This window comes from Mustela nivalis, assembly GCF_964662115.1.
Source record: "Mustela nivalis genome assembly, chromosome: 7".
Classification (NCBI taxonomy): Eukaryota; Metazoa; Chordata; class Mammalia; order Carnivora; family Mustelidae; genus Mustela; species Mustela nivalis.
This window is the reverse complement of record NC_139026.1, coordinates 7678653-7694237: the sequence shown is the minus strand read 5'-3', so window position 1 is coordinate 7694237 and position 15585 is coordinate 7678653. Positions and strand designations below refer to the sequence as shown.

At 42.1% G+C, this 15585-nt stretch overlaps 1 protein-coding gene across 4 annotated transcripts in view; it reads left to right on the top strand.

The window, feature by feature from the left end:
- The window catches only part of SGSM3 (small G protein signaling modulator 3), a 46494-nt gene that overhangs the window by 22585 nt on the left and 8324 nt on the right, over window positions 1–15585 (top strand). For all 4 annotated transcript variants that reach the window (XM_082739983.1, XM_082739984.1, XM_082739981.1 and 1 more), the window contains exons 2-4: window positions 13983–14102; window positions 14576–14661; window positions 15117–15183. In XM_082739983.1, coding sequence (XP_082596109.1) covers window positions 14096–14102; window positions 14576–14661; window positions 15117–15183 — 160 coding nt within the window. In that variant the 5' untranslated portion in view covers window positions 13983–14095. The remainder of the gene's footprint in view (window positions 1–13982; window positions 14103–14575; window positions 14662–15116; window positions 15184–15585) is intronic.

Genomic DNA, 15585 nt, shown 5'->3' with positions numbered 1-15585 from the left:
CACTACACACTACTAGTGTTCCTTCTACTACACTGGCTACCCCTCAAATTTTATTTCCTGTTCTTTTCCTACCTAACTTCTAAGTATTAGAATGTTCTAAGATTTGGTTCTAGGCCCCCTATTCTGCATTCTCTCCTTGGCCATGACATCTAGTCCTAATGATTCCCAGATGTAGTTCTGATTTCTGTGAACTTTATATTCATCTATACAGTTGTCTACATGACATCTCCACTTAGAGGTCTAATAGGCATCCCAACTTAGCATGACCAAAGCAGATCTCTTGATTCCTAACTCTGAAACTTGCTCTCCCCCGAGTCTTCCCTCATCTTTGTTAATAGGACCTACACAAAACCCAGAGATCATCACTGATTTCTTTCTTTATTCTTTATTTCTGTTATCTACCTCTGCTCCTCCAGATTATATCCAGAATCTACTTAACTTGTCACCACCTCAACTACTTTGGTTGGAGATACTGTCTCTCACCTGGACAACTATAATACCTTCCATCCTTAACCCATCTGTAGTTCATTCTTCACACAGCAGCCATTTTGATTTCTTTAAAACCTAAGTCAGACCATGTCATGCCCCTGCTCAAAGCTCTCCAGTTGCTTTCCATTAAAATAAAATCCAGCATTTTTGCCGTGGGTAGTGGGCCCTGAAGGTGAGTTCCTTCCTGTATCTCCAGTGCTGTCTGCTATGTTCCCCTCATCACTCTCCCTCCAACTGGCCTGTTACTTCTCCAGTGTAATAAACTCTTGTTGTTCTTTAAGACCCTTGCACAAGCCATTTCGTCTGCTTGGACTGTCCCTCTCGGTCTCTGCAGAGCTGGTTCCTTACCATCTCTGTGGTGTCAGATAAAATGTCATTTCCTCAGGCCTTCTCTGACCACCCATCAAAAGTAGCCCTTCTGCCCCTATGTGTCACTCTGAAACCTATTCGTCTGTGTTATTTTCTTCATAGTATATACTATTACTCTGAAATTACCTTATTCACTTATTTACTTATTGTCTGTTTTCTGTCACCAACATTAATAGCCGGCATTTAGTAAGACATGCTATGTGCCAGGTATTGTGATAAGTATTTATTTACTTTTTCTCATTTGTCATCCCCTTTTACAGATGAGAAAACTGCCAGGTTCACAGGAGCAAGAATTTTGTCTATCTTGTTTTACATGCTAGCACTTGTTTACTCCCTAGAACATGGAACAGTGTCCGGCACATGGTAGTTGCTCAAAAAAAAAAAAAAAAAATGGTTGGATAGATGAACGAAAGACTCCCAAACTTTATCTCTTTAGTTCTGACAGTTCTACAGGGATGTACACTTTTATATCCAGTTACCAACTTCTTGCCTCCAATTACCAACTTCTTGCCTCCAATTGGATATCTAAGGAAAATTTCATTATCCCTCAACTCATAATCCCTTCTTCCCTCAAATCTTTTTTTTCCCACCCTCCTCCATATAAGGGCATCCTCATAATCCCAGGATTCAGACCAGAAACCCAAGCCTCACTTTTGCTTGCTTCCTTTTTTTGTTCATCATATCCCATCCAGTGGCAAGGCTTGTTGATTCTTCTGATTCTATCCTGAATCCATTCACGTCTCTTCATCTCTACCTCCACTGTCACAGCTCCCATCACTTGTTTCCTGGACCTTGCCCTTCCTCACTTGTCTCCGTGCACCTACACTTGTCTCTCTACAAGCCATTTGCCGTACAACAGTCACATCTAGGGCCCTTTGTGAATGGATTCCCAGTGTCCTTAAAATCTAAATCCTTTACCGTGACTTACAATCCCTTGGTGATCTAGGTGCCTCTACCTCTCCCATTTCCTCTTATTGCTCCTCTCGTTCGTTGTGTTTCAGTTACACTGGGCTCTTTCCTATTTCTCCAAGGTCTTGCCCACATCAGAGCAGAGCATTTGGATTTGTCATTCCTTCCGTCCATTCCTTCCTCCATTCCTAGATCTTTGCAAGGCTACTTTCCTGTCCGTCAGGTATCAACCCAAATAGTACTTCCAAGATTCCTTCCCTGGATTTTATATCACATCAGCCTTTTGTATTATTCAGAGTACCTCCCACACTAGGGAGTTTTCATTTATTTCTCCATCTGTTTTTTTTCTGTTTGATTTTTCCCCTCTACATTGTAAATCATTGTTGCCCTAGCACATAATATGTATTGGAGAAATATTTGGGGAGTGAATGACTGAAGGATTTACACATTTCTGGGTGTCCATTGCAGCATTATAATGTTTTCACTTAATGTTAGACAATAAATAGTGTACATATTTCCTTAGTCCCCACAACTGGAATTTTTATACTCTTGTGTCTGGTTTCTTTCACTAAGCATGATGTTTCTTTTCTAATTTTATGTTAAGGTATAATTTACATATGATAAAATTCACTCCTTTTAGTGTGCAGTTCTGCAAGCTCTGGCAAATACAGAGTCATGTAATTACCAACAGTCAACATGTAGAACAGTTCTCTCACCTCCCCAAATTACCCTGGAGAGCTAAGTAGTTAACTCTTCCTCCTCCTCCCATCCTGTAGAAACTACTGGTCTATTTTCTGTACCTATTGTTTGCTTTTTCCAGGGTGTCCTAAAGATGGAATCTTGCAGTATGTATCTTTTTCAGTCTGACTTCTTTTCTTTTTTGATTTCTAAGTTCATTTTTTTCTTTTTTTAAGATTTTATCTACTCGACATAGAGAGATCAGTAGGCAGAGAGGCAGGCAGAGAGAGATGGAGAAGCAGGCTCCCTGCTTGTGGAGCAGAGAGCCCGATGCAGGGCCCAATTCCAGGACCCTGAGGCCACGACCTGAGCCAAAGGCAGAGGCTTAACCCACTGAACCACCCAGGCGCCCCTGACTTTTCTTTAGCCTAACACATTTGAAATTTATCTGTGTTGTTGAGTGTGTCAGTAGTAGTTTCTTTGTTTTTTTGTTTGTTTACTGATCAGTCCATTATATGAATGTATCACAGTTCTTAATCTGTTTACCAGTTAAAGGACATTGGGTTGTTTTCAGATTTTGGCAATTATGGATAAAGCTGCTGCAAACATTTACATACAGATTTTTTAAAAAAGGTTTTATTTATTTGACAGTGAGGAAAGGAGCACAAGGAAGGGGAGTGGGAGAGGGAAAAGCAGGCTTCCCGCTGAGCAGGGAGCCCAATGTGGGGCTTGATCCCAGGACCCTGGGCTCATGACCTGAGCTGAAGGCAGATGCTTAAGATTGAGCCACCCAGGGACCCCTACATGCAAGATTTTGGGAAGCTAAAGTTTTCATTTCACTCAAATATACCTAGGAGTAGGATTGCTGGGTTATCTAAGTTATGTTTAACTTTATAAGAAACTTCCAAACTTTCTTCCAAAATTGCTGTGCCATTTTGCATTCCCACCAGCACTGTAGGAGAGTTCTAGTTGCTCTGCATCATCGTCAGCATTTGATATTGTTGATGGTAGTGTTTGGTTTTTTATTTTAACTGTTTAATATTTGTGTGGTAATATCTAATTGTGGTTTTAATTTGCATTTCCCTAGTGACTAATAATGTTGAGTATTTGTCTGCATACTTGTCATCTATATATCTAATTTGAAAATGTTTCTTTTATCTGTCTATTTATTTAAATAATCTCTACACCCATTGTGGGCCTCAGACTCACAACCTGGAGATTAAGAGTCTTGTGCTCTTCCTACAGAGCATGCCAAGCACCCCTGAAAATGTTTCTATTTGAATCTTCACCCCTACCTTTTTTTTTTTTTTTAAAGATTTTATTTATTTATTTGACAGACAGAGATCATAAGTAGGCAGAGAGGCAGGCAGAGAGAGAGGGAGGAAGCAGGCTCCCTGCCGAGCAGAGAGCCTGATGCGGGGCTCGATCCCAGGACCCTGAGATCATCACCTGAGCTGAAGGCAGAGGCTTTAACCCACTGAGACACCCAGGCACCCCACCCCTACCTTTTTAAATTTTTTTTTTCTTACTGAGTTTTGAGAATTCCTAATATTCTGGATTCATGTCCCTTACCAGATATCTGATTTGAACATATTTACCATCTGTGGCTTTGATTTAATAAAGTCAAATTAATCTTTTTGTGTGTGTATAAGTTTTGCTTTTAGTTTAAAATCTAAGGAATCTTTGCCTAACCAATGTCACAAACATTTTTTCCTGTTTTCTCCTAGAAGTTTTAGTGTTTAGTGTTTAGAGCACCTGGCTGGCTCAGTCGATAGAGTATGCCATGCCTCATTTCAGGGTCATGAGTTTGAGCCCTACATTGGGCTTAGAGCTTACTTTAAAAAAAAAAAATGTGTGTGTGTGTGTGTGTGTGTGTGTGTGTGTGTGTATGTATGTATATGCGTGCCTGGGTGGCACAGTTGGTTAAGCGTCTGACTCTTGGTTTCAGCTCTGGTCATGATCTTATGGTGGGGAAATCAAGCTCCATATTGGACTCCATTCTCAGGGCAGAGTCTGCTTGAACCTCTGTCTGCCCCTCCACCCTACACTCTCTCTCTGTCTCTTTCTCTCTTAAATAAATAAATAAATAAATAAAGTTTTAATGTTAGGTTTTACATTTAGGCCTGTGATCCATTTTGAGATTAAATAGATTTAAAAAATCCATTTAATTTTTTGTATATAGTCTGAGGTATGGAGTAAGGTAAATTTTTTTTTTTTTACCAATGGCTATCCAGTTCTTCTAGGATCATCTGTTGAAAAGACTATCCTTTCTCCATTGTATTGTCTTTATATTTATATTTATTTATGTTTATATATACTTATAAATATTAATTTATAAATTTATATATATTTATATTATATATATTTATATTTTTTGCTGAAAATTAATTGTAATCATTTCTGGGGCTACCATAATAAAGTGTCACAGATGAGTGATTCAGAATGACAATAATATTATCTCACAGTTTTAGAAGGCAGAAGTCTGAAATCAAGGTGTCATCAGGGCCTTGCTCATTCTGAAAGGATCTTTCCTTGCTGTTTCCAGCTTCTGCTAGCCCCACATATTCCTTGGCTTGTTACAGTGTAGTTCCAGTCTCTTCTTCACACAGTATTCTCCCTGTATCTCTTCCCACTGTCTTTCCTCTGTATATGTCTACGTCCAAATTTCCCCTTTTTATAAGGACAACAGTCATATTGAATTAGGGCTTACCTTAATGATATCATCTTAAGTTGGTTAAATTATAAAGACCCAATTTCCAAATAAGGTCACATTCTGAGGTACTGGGGATTGGGACATCAACATATCTTTTTTGGGAACACAGTTCAACCCATAACATTAATTGGCAATATGTATGGATCTATTTCTGTACTGCTTATTCTCTTCCATTATTCTATATGTCTGTCGTTATGCCAATGCCACAGTGTACTATAGCTTTATAGTAAATATTGAAATCAGGTAGTGTGAGTTCTCCAACTTTCTGCTTTTTCAAAATTATTTTGAGTACTCTGATTCCATTGCTTATTCATTTAAATTTTGGAATCAGCTTGGCCTACTCCTATCAGCTGCCCAAATGTCTCCATTCTTTAGTCTCTAATGGTCTTCTCCTTATCTGTCAGGTAGACTCCTGTTCATACTGACTCAAAGTAACACCTGGTCATAGAAAGAAGCCTTTTACAGTAGCCAGCCTCCAAGATGGTACCAAATGTTTCTACCTCCTAGTATTTACACCCTTGTGTAGGCCCTCTCCATAATGAGCCACAGTTAACCTCTGTGACCAATTATGGCAGTAGTGACCATGTGTAACTTTCAAGGACAGACCATAAATTGCATTGCAGCTTCCATCATCTCTTGAATCACTTGCTCTGGAGGAAAGTCAGCTGCCAAGCTGTAAGGACACTCAAGGGGCCCCATGGAGGGGCACCAACTTTGCAAGCCACTTCAGTGAGCCACCTTGAAAGTAGATCCCTGGGGCGCCTGGGTGGCTCAGTGGGTTAAAGCCTCTGCCTTTGGCTCAAGTCATGATCCCAGGGTCCTGGGATTGAGCCCCGCATCGGGCTCTCTGCTCATCAGGGAGCCTGCTTCTCCCTCTCTCTCTGCCTGCCTTTCTGCCTACTTATGATCTGTGTCTTTCAAATAAATAAAATCTTTAAAAAAAAAAAACTTACTAAAAAAAAAAAAAAGAAAGAATGTAGATCCCTTAATCTCAAGCCTTCAGATGACTGTAGGCTCAGCCAACATCTAACAGTAATGTTAGGAGAGATTCTCCTCTTTCACGAGCCAGAATCTCTCTACTGAGATGCTCCTGAATTTCTGACCCATAGAAACCAATAAGAGATAGTAAATGATTATTTCTGTATTAAGCCACTAAGCTTTAGAGTAATTTGTAATGCATCAGAGATACCTAATATACCTTCATGATTCTTCCCTGCCTTGAGTTGGGGTTTTCTCCATATGTTCCTATAAAGTATTGTGAATTAAGTCTATCACAGACTTACCTCTTAGCATTTTTTTTACTTTTTTTAAAAAAAGACTTTATTTATTTATTTGACAGAGAGCATAAGTAGGCGGAGAGGCAGGCAGAGAGAGAGAGAGGGGGAAGCAGGCTCCCCACCAAGCAGAGAGCATGATGCGGGGCTTGATCCCAGGACCCTGGGATCATGACCTGAGCCAAAGGCAGAGGCCGTAACTCACCGGGCCTCTTAGCATTTTTATCCCTTTTTCTTTTTTGGCCAACTGACACCACATGACTAGACTGCATCTTGTTTCCCTCCACAACCCTGGCACTCGGAAGTCTCTCAATAAGCATGTGTTAGATACATTAGATGAATGAATGAACATCAGCGAATGAAAAAAAAAAAGTAAATAAAAGTCAAATTTATAGGTAATCACTAACTGGTGTTTGATTTACCCCATATTCTCCCTTCTTCTGGGTGTGTGGAAAACAACAATCTCCCTACCACACTGAGCCCACACTTTTTGAGACTGCTTCCTTTACTTACTCTTTCTGACTACATAATTCTAGGAAGCTATTTACATTTACATGACTTCATTTCTCTGAGCCTAGTCATTTGGTTCTGGGTGAATGCAGACTTGAACTGGACCAATCATTAATACTCAACAGCCACTGCCAAACATGAAAGACCAGGCATGAGCACTTTTCCCAAAATGGCCTAACGAGTCCCTTCTTAGATGTATTGAATTTGAGACCTAGAGACCCACGGGGGGTCAGCCCCTTTGGTGATGGAAGCATTCATATATGTACAAGCACAAATGAAGATATATATATATGACAACCTCTAGGATCTGTAGTGATATATCCTCTTTCATTCCTGATTTTGATAATCGGTGTCTTCTCACTTTTTTTCTGGTTCACTGTCAGAGGTTTATAGACTTTATTGATCTTCTCAAAGGAGCAGAATTTGGTTTCATTGGTTTTTCCTCTAGATTTCTGTTTCCACTTACCTAATTTCTGTTATCTTTGTTACCTATGATTTTTTGTTGTTGTTGTTCTTTGCCTACTTTGCATTAAATTCACCAATACATCCAACAACTTAGATAATGGACAAATTCCTTGTAAGTGCACAAACTACCAAAACTCAAGAAGAAAAAGACAGTCTGAATTGCATTAACTCTATTAAATAAGTTATTTTTGGAAACCCTTCCACAAAGAAAACTCCAGGCACAGAAGGCTTGTATCTCCCACTGCTCTTCTCCCGTTTTGCCCACCCCCCCCAACCCCCTTTACCTCTGGCAACCATTAATTTGTCCTCTGTATTTACAGGTCTATTTTTGCTTTCTGTTTGTTTTCTTGTTTTATTTTTTGGAATCTACATAAAAGTGAAATCATGTATTTGTCTTTCTCTGGTTTATTTCACTTAGCATAATATTCTCCAGGTCCATCCATGCTAACATAAGTGTCAAGATCTCATCCTTTTTATGGCTGAGTAGTATTCCATTTGTGTTTGTGTGTGTGCATGTGTCTCTGTGGGTGAGGAGTACGTCGTCTTTATCCATTCATCTATCAATGGACAGCTGGGTTTCTTCCCTATCTTGGCAGTTGTAAATAATGCAGTAAGGATAGGGGTGCATATGTCTTTTCAATTGAGATTTTTTTTTAATGAATAAATACCCAATAGTGTAATTAGTGGATTATATAGTATTTCTATTTGTAACTTTTTGAGGAACTTCCATACTGTTTTCCATGGTGACTACACCAATTTGCATTCATACCAACACTGCACAAGGATTCCTTTTCCCTGCATCCTCATCAACAGTTGTTTCTCTTGCCTTTTTTATTCTGCCTGTTTGGACAGATATAAGGTGATATTTCATTGTGGTTTTGATTTGCATTTCCCTGATGATGAGTGATGTGGAACCTCTTTTTGTTTGTCTGTTGACCATCTGTATGTTGTCTTTGGAAAACTGTTCAGGTCCTCTGCCCATTTTTTAATCAAATTATTTGGTTTTTTTTTTGGTGTCGAGTTGTGTAAGTTACTTGTATAATTTGGATACTAACCCTTTATCAAATATATCATTTGCAGATGTCTGCTCCCATTTAACTGGTTGTTTTCTTTTTGTTGATGGTTTCTTACCTCGCCTAGAAGTTTTATATTTTGTATAGTCCCAATATTTCTATTTTTGCTTTTTTTCCCTTGCCTCAGGGGACCTATCTACAAAAATGTTGCAAAGGCCAATTTCTTTCTTTCTTCCTTCCTTCCTTTCTTTCTTTCTTTCTTTCTTTCTCTCTCTCTCTCTCTTTCTTTCTTTCTTTCTTTTTTTTAAGATTTTATTTATTTATTTGACAGAGATCACAAGTAGGCAGAAAGGTAGGCAGAGAGGAAGGGAAGCAGGCTCCCTGCCGAGCAGAGAGCCCGATGCAGGGCTTGATCCCAGGACCCTGGGATCATGACCTGAGCTGAAGGCAGAGGCCTTAACCCACTGAGCCACCCAGGCTCCCCGCAAAAGCCAATTTCAAAGAAATTACTGCCTATGTATTCTTCTAGGAGTTTAATGGTTTCAGATGTCATATTTAGGTCTTTAAGATTTTAATTTTTTTTTTTTTTTAAGTAGGCTCCACATCCAGCATGGAGCCCAAGTCAGGGCTTGAACTCACAGCCCTGCCTGAGATCAAAAGTTGGACACTTAACAGGTTAACGGGGGCACCCACGTGCCCCAAGATTTTAATTTTTTTTTTTAAAGATTTTATTTATTTATTTGACAGAGAGAGATCACAAGTAGGCAGAGAGACAGGCAGAGAGAAAGAGGAGGAGGAAGCAGGCTTCCTGCTGAGCAGAGAGCCCGATGCGGGACTCTATCCCAGGACCCCGAGATCATGACCTGAGCCGAAGGCAGCGGCTTAACCCACTGAGCCACCCAGGCGCCCCAAAATTTTAATTTTTAAAGCATTTATAGTAGTTCCATTATTATCTTACTCAAGCCTTTCTTGGGACTTTCCTGGCCTTGCACTTCTTTCACCCAGTTAGTTTTTATCAATAGTTTTTCTGTGTCCTTTCGTTTTCTTACAGAGAAAAATAGTCTTTAGGATATCAGCCATTTAGAATACTTATAGCAACCCTGAATTACTGTCAAGAAAATTAAAATAGTAGGTCAAGAGTGGATGAAGTATAAAATCTCCTTGATCTGTATCAAGAGTGAGCACGCCTTTCAACACACAGATTTACAGCGATATCTGACAGTCTTTGCTTTGTGAGCAAAATTTGTCTTACAGGAAATCGTAAGATTGGCAGACTAGGGAGAAATATACTGGAGGCAGAGTAAAAAGATGCCTTTAAGCATGTAAATTTAATTTAAAAAATTCCTTCTGTAGCACCTCAAAGTTGCTTGCGTTTATCCTGGTTTTCAGAAGTTTGCCTCTCAGTACCCTTGTGACAACAACAGGGCCACTGGTGACGTGGCTAACTTCTTATCCAGTTTTTTCGGCTTCCAGATGGCTGCTTTCAGGAAGGTTTCCATAGCAACCAGAGGCTGGAAAAACCTGCCCGCCCAGCTTAGCAATATCATATCCGGCTCCTGCTGGGAGACTCAGAGCAGTCGGTGGGAGATGTGGCAAATATATATTGTTGCAGAGACTCTTTAAAACAGACCTAGAATCCGACCATCTCTTGCTCGTCCCATCAGAGCAAAGCCAGTGTCATTCCCACCCGCGACACAGGCAAGCCTCCTGTTTGCAGCCTTCTCCGCACAGCAGCCAGAGAGCTTTTAAAACCCAAGTCTTATTCAGGTTCACCTCTGCTCAGAACCCTGCTGTGATGCCCACCTCACTGAGAATAAGATCCAAAGTCTGCACACAGTGGTCAGGTCCTTCGTGACTCCTGTGGTGTCTCCCACCCCAGTTTGCTCTCGCTTTCCTCATTCCCAGTCCACTGGCCACCTTGCCGCTGTTCCAGCCTCCCAAGTATGTTCCTGCCTCAAAGGCTTTGTGCTTGATATTCCTGCTGCCTGCATCCCTTTTCCCTCCCATGGCCACATGACTCGATCCCTCCCTTCCTTCTGTTTTGGACTTTGCTCACATGCGACCTTACCCTCAGAAGCTTTTCCTGACCATTTTATTATACATAACCCCGGTCTTCTCTACACTGTAGTTTTACCTTCTTTATTTTTCTTGTACTGTAGTTATCGTGATCTGACTCAGCTATTTTTATACTTATTGTCTGATTCTCTAATGTAATGCCTGGGGCTTCTGATTTTCACCATTGCATCGCAGCCCTTAGAACCATGCCTGGATTGTGGTGGCACTCAGGACATGTTTGCTGAGTGAATGAGTGGGAGGCAAGCCAAGATGAGGATTGTCTTCATGTTCCCCTGAGATCTCCACAACCAGAGATAGCTCATTTCCTCCACTGTCAGCTACGCCTGCCTCCTTCACAGTTTCTGGGTCCCTCCGGAAGAAACCTCCTCTGTGGCGTCAATGAGGAGGACGCTGGTGACGATCTAGCTGGTGGCTGTGTGACATCTGTTCACCAGGCAGGATAGAGAGGTGGCATGGTTTTGTAGGAGGGTACATGGTTGGAGTTTATTTGGAAAACTGTATGTGGGTCTCTTATTTTCTTCTGTATAATGAATGTAGAGGTACCTACTTCAAAATGTGTTACAAGGATTGAATGATGACGGGATTTTAAAACTTCTAGTTTATTCCCTTTAATGTAAAAATAGGAATTGCTCCATTCAGCATGATATTCTCATTTAAACCTGGCCCTACATATCTGTTAAACTGAAGGAAAACATTCTTTTTATTAAGATTTATTTATTAGAGAGTGCATGCACACACGCAAGTGGCGGCGAGGGGCAGAGGGCGTGACTCCTCAAGCAGACTCCCCAGTGAGCATGGAGCCCCACGCAGGGCTCAGTCCCATGACCCTGACATCATGACCTGAGCCAAAATCAAGAGTCGGACACTTAACCACTGAGCCACCCGGGTACCAGGAAGACATTCTGTTTTCAGTATTATCCTTATGCAGAACAGACAAGCTTAGGATGGCCAACCTGTTAGGGAAGTTGATTCTGCCATCTGGCTGTCAGTGGTTCTTGTCTGGAAGCAGCACAGAGCAGCTCTCCTATTAGGCAGCAAGGCCTCCCTGATGAGCAGTTAGTCCAAATGTGGCATGGTTGGGTTGTGTCTGAGGCAGGAGGAGAGGTTGGTCACGACCTGAGCTATGCCCATATGAGCTACAAGATGACTCTTTTGCTCCCAGATTTGCAAATGTGTCTTTAAAGAGAACAGGGATTTTGTCGCCTGCCCACTATGAACATATATGCTCAAGTTAAGGGTCCATAGGGTGATGTTTTCCCAAAGCTCCCTTTGATTTTTCTTTTTTGCTTCTTTGTCAGTCATCTGATACTTCTGGTCTACCAGAATTCTGTGGCAGAGGGTGTGCAGAAGGTGAGGCACTGCTATGGGCCAGAGCAGCAGCAGCCTCCTGAAAAATGGAAGGAGAAGACATTTCTTGAGGTCTGGATCTGGAGGAACATAGTTTCAAACCTGGAAGGCAGCTTGTCCCAAAATATTTCAGCTACCCTCGTTTCTTTCACAGAGTCCAAGCCTTTATTCCCTACTTGGGAATAAAAGCCTTAATATTCAGAAAAGGCTGAGGAAACTGCTCCAGAAACTACATTTCTGTTGAAGCTCAGGTAATAATAGATTCTTTCTAGATCTACTAGGAGCAGGTTACAAATGAGAAGTTAGAGAGTTAGAGGACACCTCAAATTGATGTTTTTTTCTTTTTAAAAATTGAGATATAATTTACATGCTATAAAATTCACCATTTTATTTATTTATTTATTTTAAAGATCTTATTTATTTATTTGACAGAGATCACAAGTAGGCAGAGAGGCAGGTAGAGAGAGCGAGAGGGAAACAGGCTCCCTGCTGAGCAGAGAGCCCGATGCGGGACTCGATCCCAGGACCCTGAGATCATGACCCAAGCCGAAGGCAGCGCCTTAACCCACTGAGCCACCCAGGTGTCCCCACCATTTTTATTTAAAGTGTGCAATTGAGTGGTTCTCATATTTCATACTGTTATGCAACTATCACCAGCATCCCATTCTAGAACATTTTTCATCACTCCCCAAATGGAAACCCTGTTAGTGGTCATTCTGTCTCCCCCAACCCTTGGTAGCCACTGGCCTACTTTCTACCATTGGATTTGCCTCTTTTGGGCATTTCACTTAAATAGAATCATACAGTCTTCACCCTCTTGTGAGGGGCCTCTTTCACTGGACGTAATGTTCTCAGGGTTCATTGGCAGAGCCGCATGTGTCAGTACTTCCCTCCTTTTTTCTTTTTTAAAGAGTTTATTTATTTATTTGACAGAAACACAGCAAAAGAGGGAGGAGAAGCAGGCTTCCCTCTGAGCCCGGAGCCCAATGTGGGGCTTGATCCCAGGACTCTGAGCCAAAGGCAGATACTTAGCAACAGCCACCCAGGTGCCCCTGGTACTTTGCTCCTTTTTATGGCTAAATAATTTTCCACTGTATGTGTATGATCCAGACATTTTGTATATCCATTCATCAATTGGCTTGTTTCTCCTTTTTGATTATGATGAATAATGCTGCTGTGAACATCCATGTCCAAGTTTCTGGGCGGTCGGACATGCTTTCATTTCTCTTGGGTGAGTGACTACAGGAGTGGAAGTACTGGGGCATGTGGGAACTCCGTGTTTACCTTTTTGACAGCCAGCCAGACTGTTCTCAGCAGCAGCTTCTTCATTTTCCCTCTCACGCAGCATCTGCAGTGTAAGTGTTCTGCTCTCTCCATGTCCCCGTCCACACTTACGGTCTTCCTGGTCACAGTCTTCCTAGCGGGTGTGAAATGGCACCTCACTGAGGTTTCATTTTGCATTTCCCTGATGAATGATCTTTTTACCTGTTCATTGGCCATTTACATCTCTTTGGAGAAAAGTGTATGTGGAACTTTCACCCATTTTGTCTTTTTATTGTCGAGTCCTCATTTTTTGAGAGGACAAAAAAGGGACAGAGGCAGGAATTTCAGTGGTAATAGGGGAGATCTGGATTAGATCACAGCCTCCTGGTTTCCCAGCTACAAGGTTAGCGGAGAATGTGGTAGAGCGAATGGTTTGGTGACAGGGAAAATGTCAGTGCTGGGCTGAAGTCGAGGTACTGACTCAGAAGCTAAGTTGTATTCCGCTAAATGGTTCCTCAAACAATCTAGCTCGGAAAACCTATTCATGGAGGTTTGGTTGTTTTGCCTTTGCTTTTGAAAAAGCGTTTGCCTGAGCCTAGGGCATCGGGAAGCCTGTGTGTATAATTCTTTCCTTTAATAATGAATGGAGCAGGCACTCCTCTTGGCTCACAGAGCTGGTAACATCGGTTTTGTAGCTTCTTCAGCGTGTTTCATGTATCCTGTCCTAGACGAAATGTTCAGAATAGGAGGTGTTTATTTCAAGTGTGACTTTTCCTTCTCACTGCCCCTTGGCCAGCAAAATCAGAGTAGTGGGTGGCAAGAACTCCCAGGAGAGCGGCTGCATTATAATGACTTTCCCCTCTGCTCTCCTACCAGGGCAGATATTTCTGGACCAGATGAAGCCCCAGGAATCTTCCAGCTGTAGAATAATAGGCCAGGAAGCCTACTGATTGTGGATTTGCAGAAGACTTGCCCCACCTCTCCACACAATGTCAGGTGGGAGGCAGGCCCTGGGCTGGAAATGGGTGAGAGGCTGTCCAGGAGGAGGGGAGGGTCTCAACTGGAATGCCCATCCAGTGGAGTGGAAACAGGATAGACCTTTGAGGATGAGAGTGTAAGAAAGGAGGAGGTCCTCCTACCGGGCAGCAGAGTCACCACAACTTTTCATGGCTCAGATCTCCAGGTTCTCCGAATGCCTCCCTCCAGCCTGCAAATCCTCACACTTGGGGGAGAAGAAGCAAGGAGATGAAATTTGGTTATGTTTTGTAACATGCTCCTTTTTTTCTTTTCCAGAAAGTTGCTTATTTTTAGGTGTCTTCCCCTCCCCCATCCATCCCACTTTCAATGGAGTAGTCCCTTTTCTGCTGAGGCCCTTGTTGGGGGTTAGTGGGGGACGTCCCACATTGAATTTTCCCCCTGAATGCCCTGCATTTGCTCAATTTCCTATTCCTGATCCTCCTTGATTTTAGGAAACCACATACCTTCTGCCAGTGGCCCCTTCTCAGCCCTGACTCCGAGCATGTGGCCCCAGGAGATCTTGGCCAAGTATACGCAGGTACAGCTCTGTGCCCAGGCTGTGGCTTTAGGCTTCCTGGGAGGGTAGGGGGTAGCCACCCCACTGTGTTCACTTGGGCTCAGAAGCAACCATCAGAGATGGCATCTTAGCTCCATGTCTTCTGGGAATTAGTCATTAGGTTGGAGGAAAAGTATTAGGCACCGTGTGCTCATTATATTATTGAGACACAGAAATGCATAAAATCTCCTCTTTCTTACCTTGATCTTATTATCTTTGACCTCTGAGGATAGCAAGGAAAATGCTGGGCCAGTCTGAGGAGGTGGCGGCCCCTGCAGCTGAGTGATGACCCAGAGGCTTCAAGGAAGGTGTAGCCTTTGATCTGAGTCTTGAAAGCTGGTGGGATTTCAGCAGGCATCAGTGTGGGGGGCACCTTCCAGAATCTGTGGTCCCGGACTGGTGGCCACACAACTGACTCTTCCTAATCCTGCTTCTAGAAGGAAGAGTCAGTGGAACAGCCAGAGTTCTGCTACGATGAGTTCGGTTTCCGCATGGACAAGGAAGGTAAGATGGAACCCCTGGTCTGTAATCCTGCTGCTCTCCGTGGGGAGGACTCTGGTGACTCTGCCTCGTGCCGCTGCGACCTGGGCTCTGGGGGTCTCATCTGCTCCTGAACTGACCTAACGGTATCCCCCTCAGAGCAGCTCTAAATGTATGGAAGCCTCCGAATTTAGGTAAATTTTATTGATCTACCGAATTAGGTAAATTTTATTGATCTTCATAGGACAATAATAGCAATAGTTTTATTGTAGTGAAGTTGAAAAATACAGAAAAGAATAAAGATTAAAACAAATTAACCCATTATCCCATAACCTAAAGATAACTGCAGACATTTCACTTTGTTCCTTTTTTTTTTTTTTAAAGATTTTATTTATTTATTTGACAGAGAGAGATTACAAGTAGGCA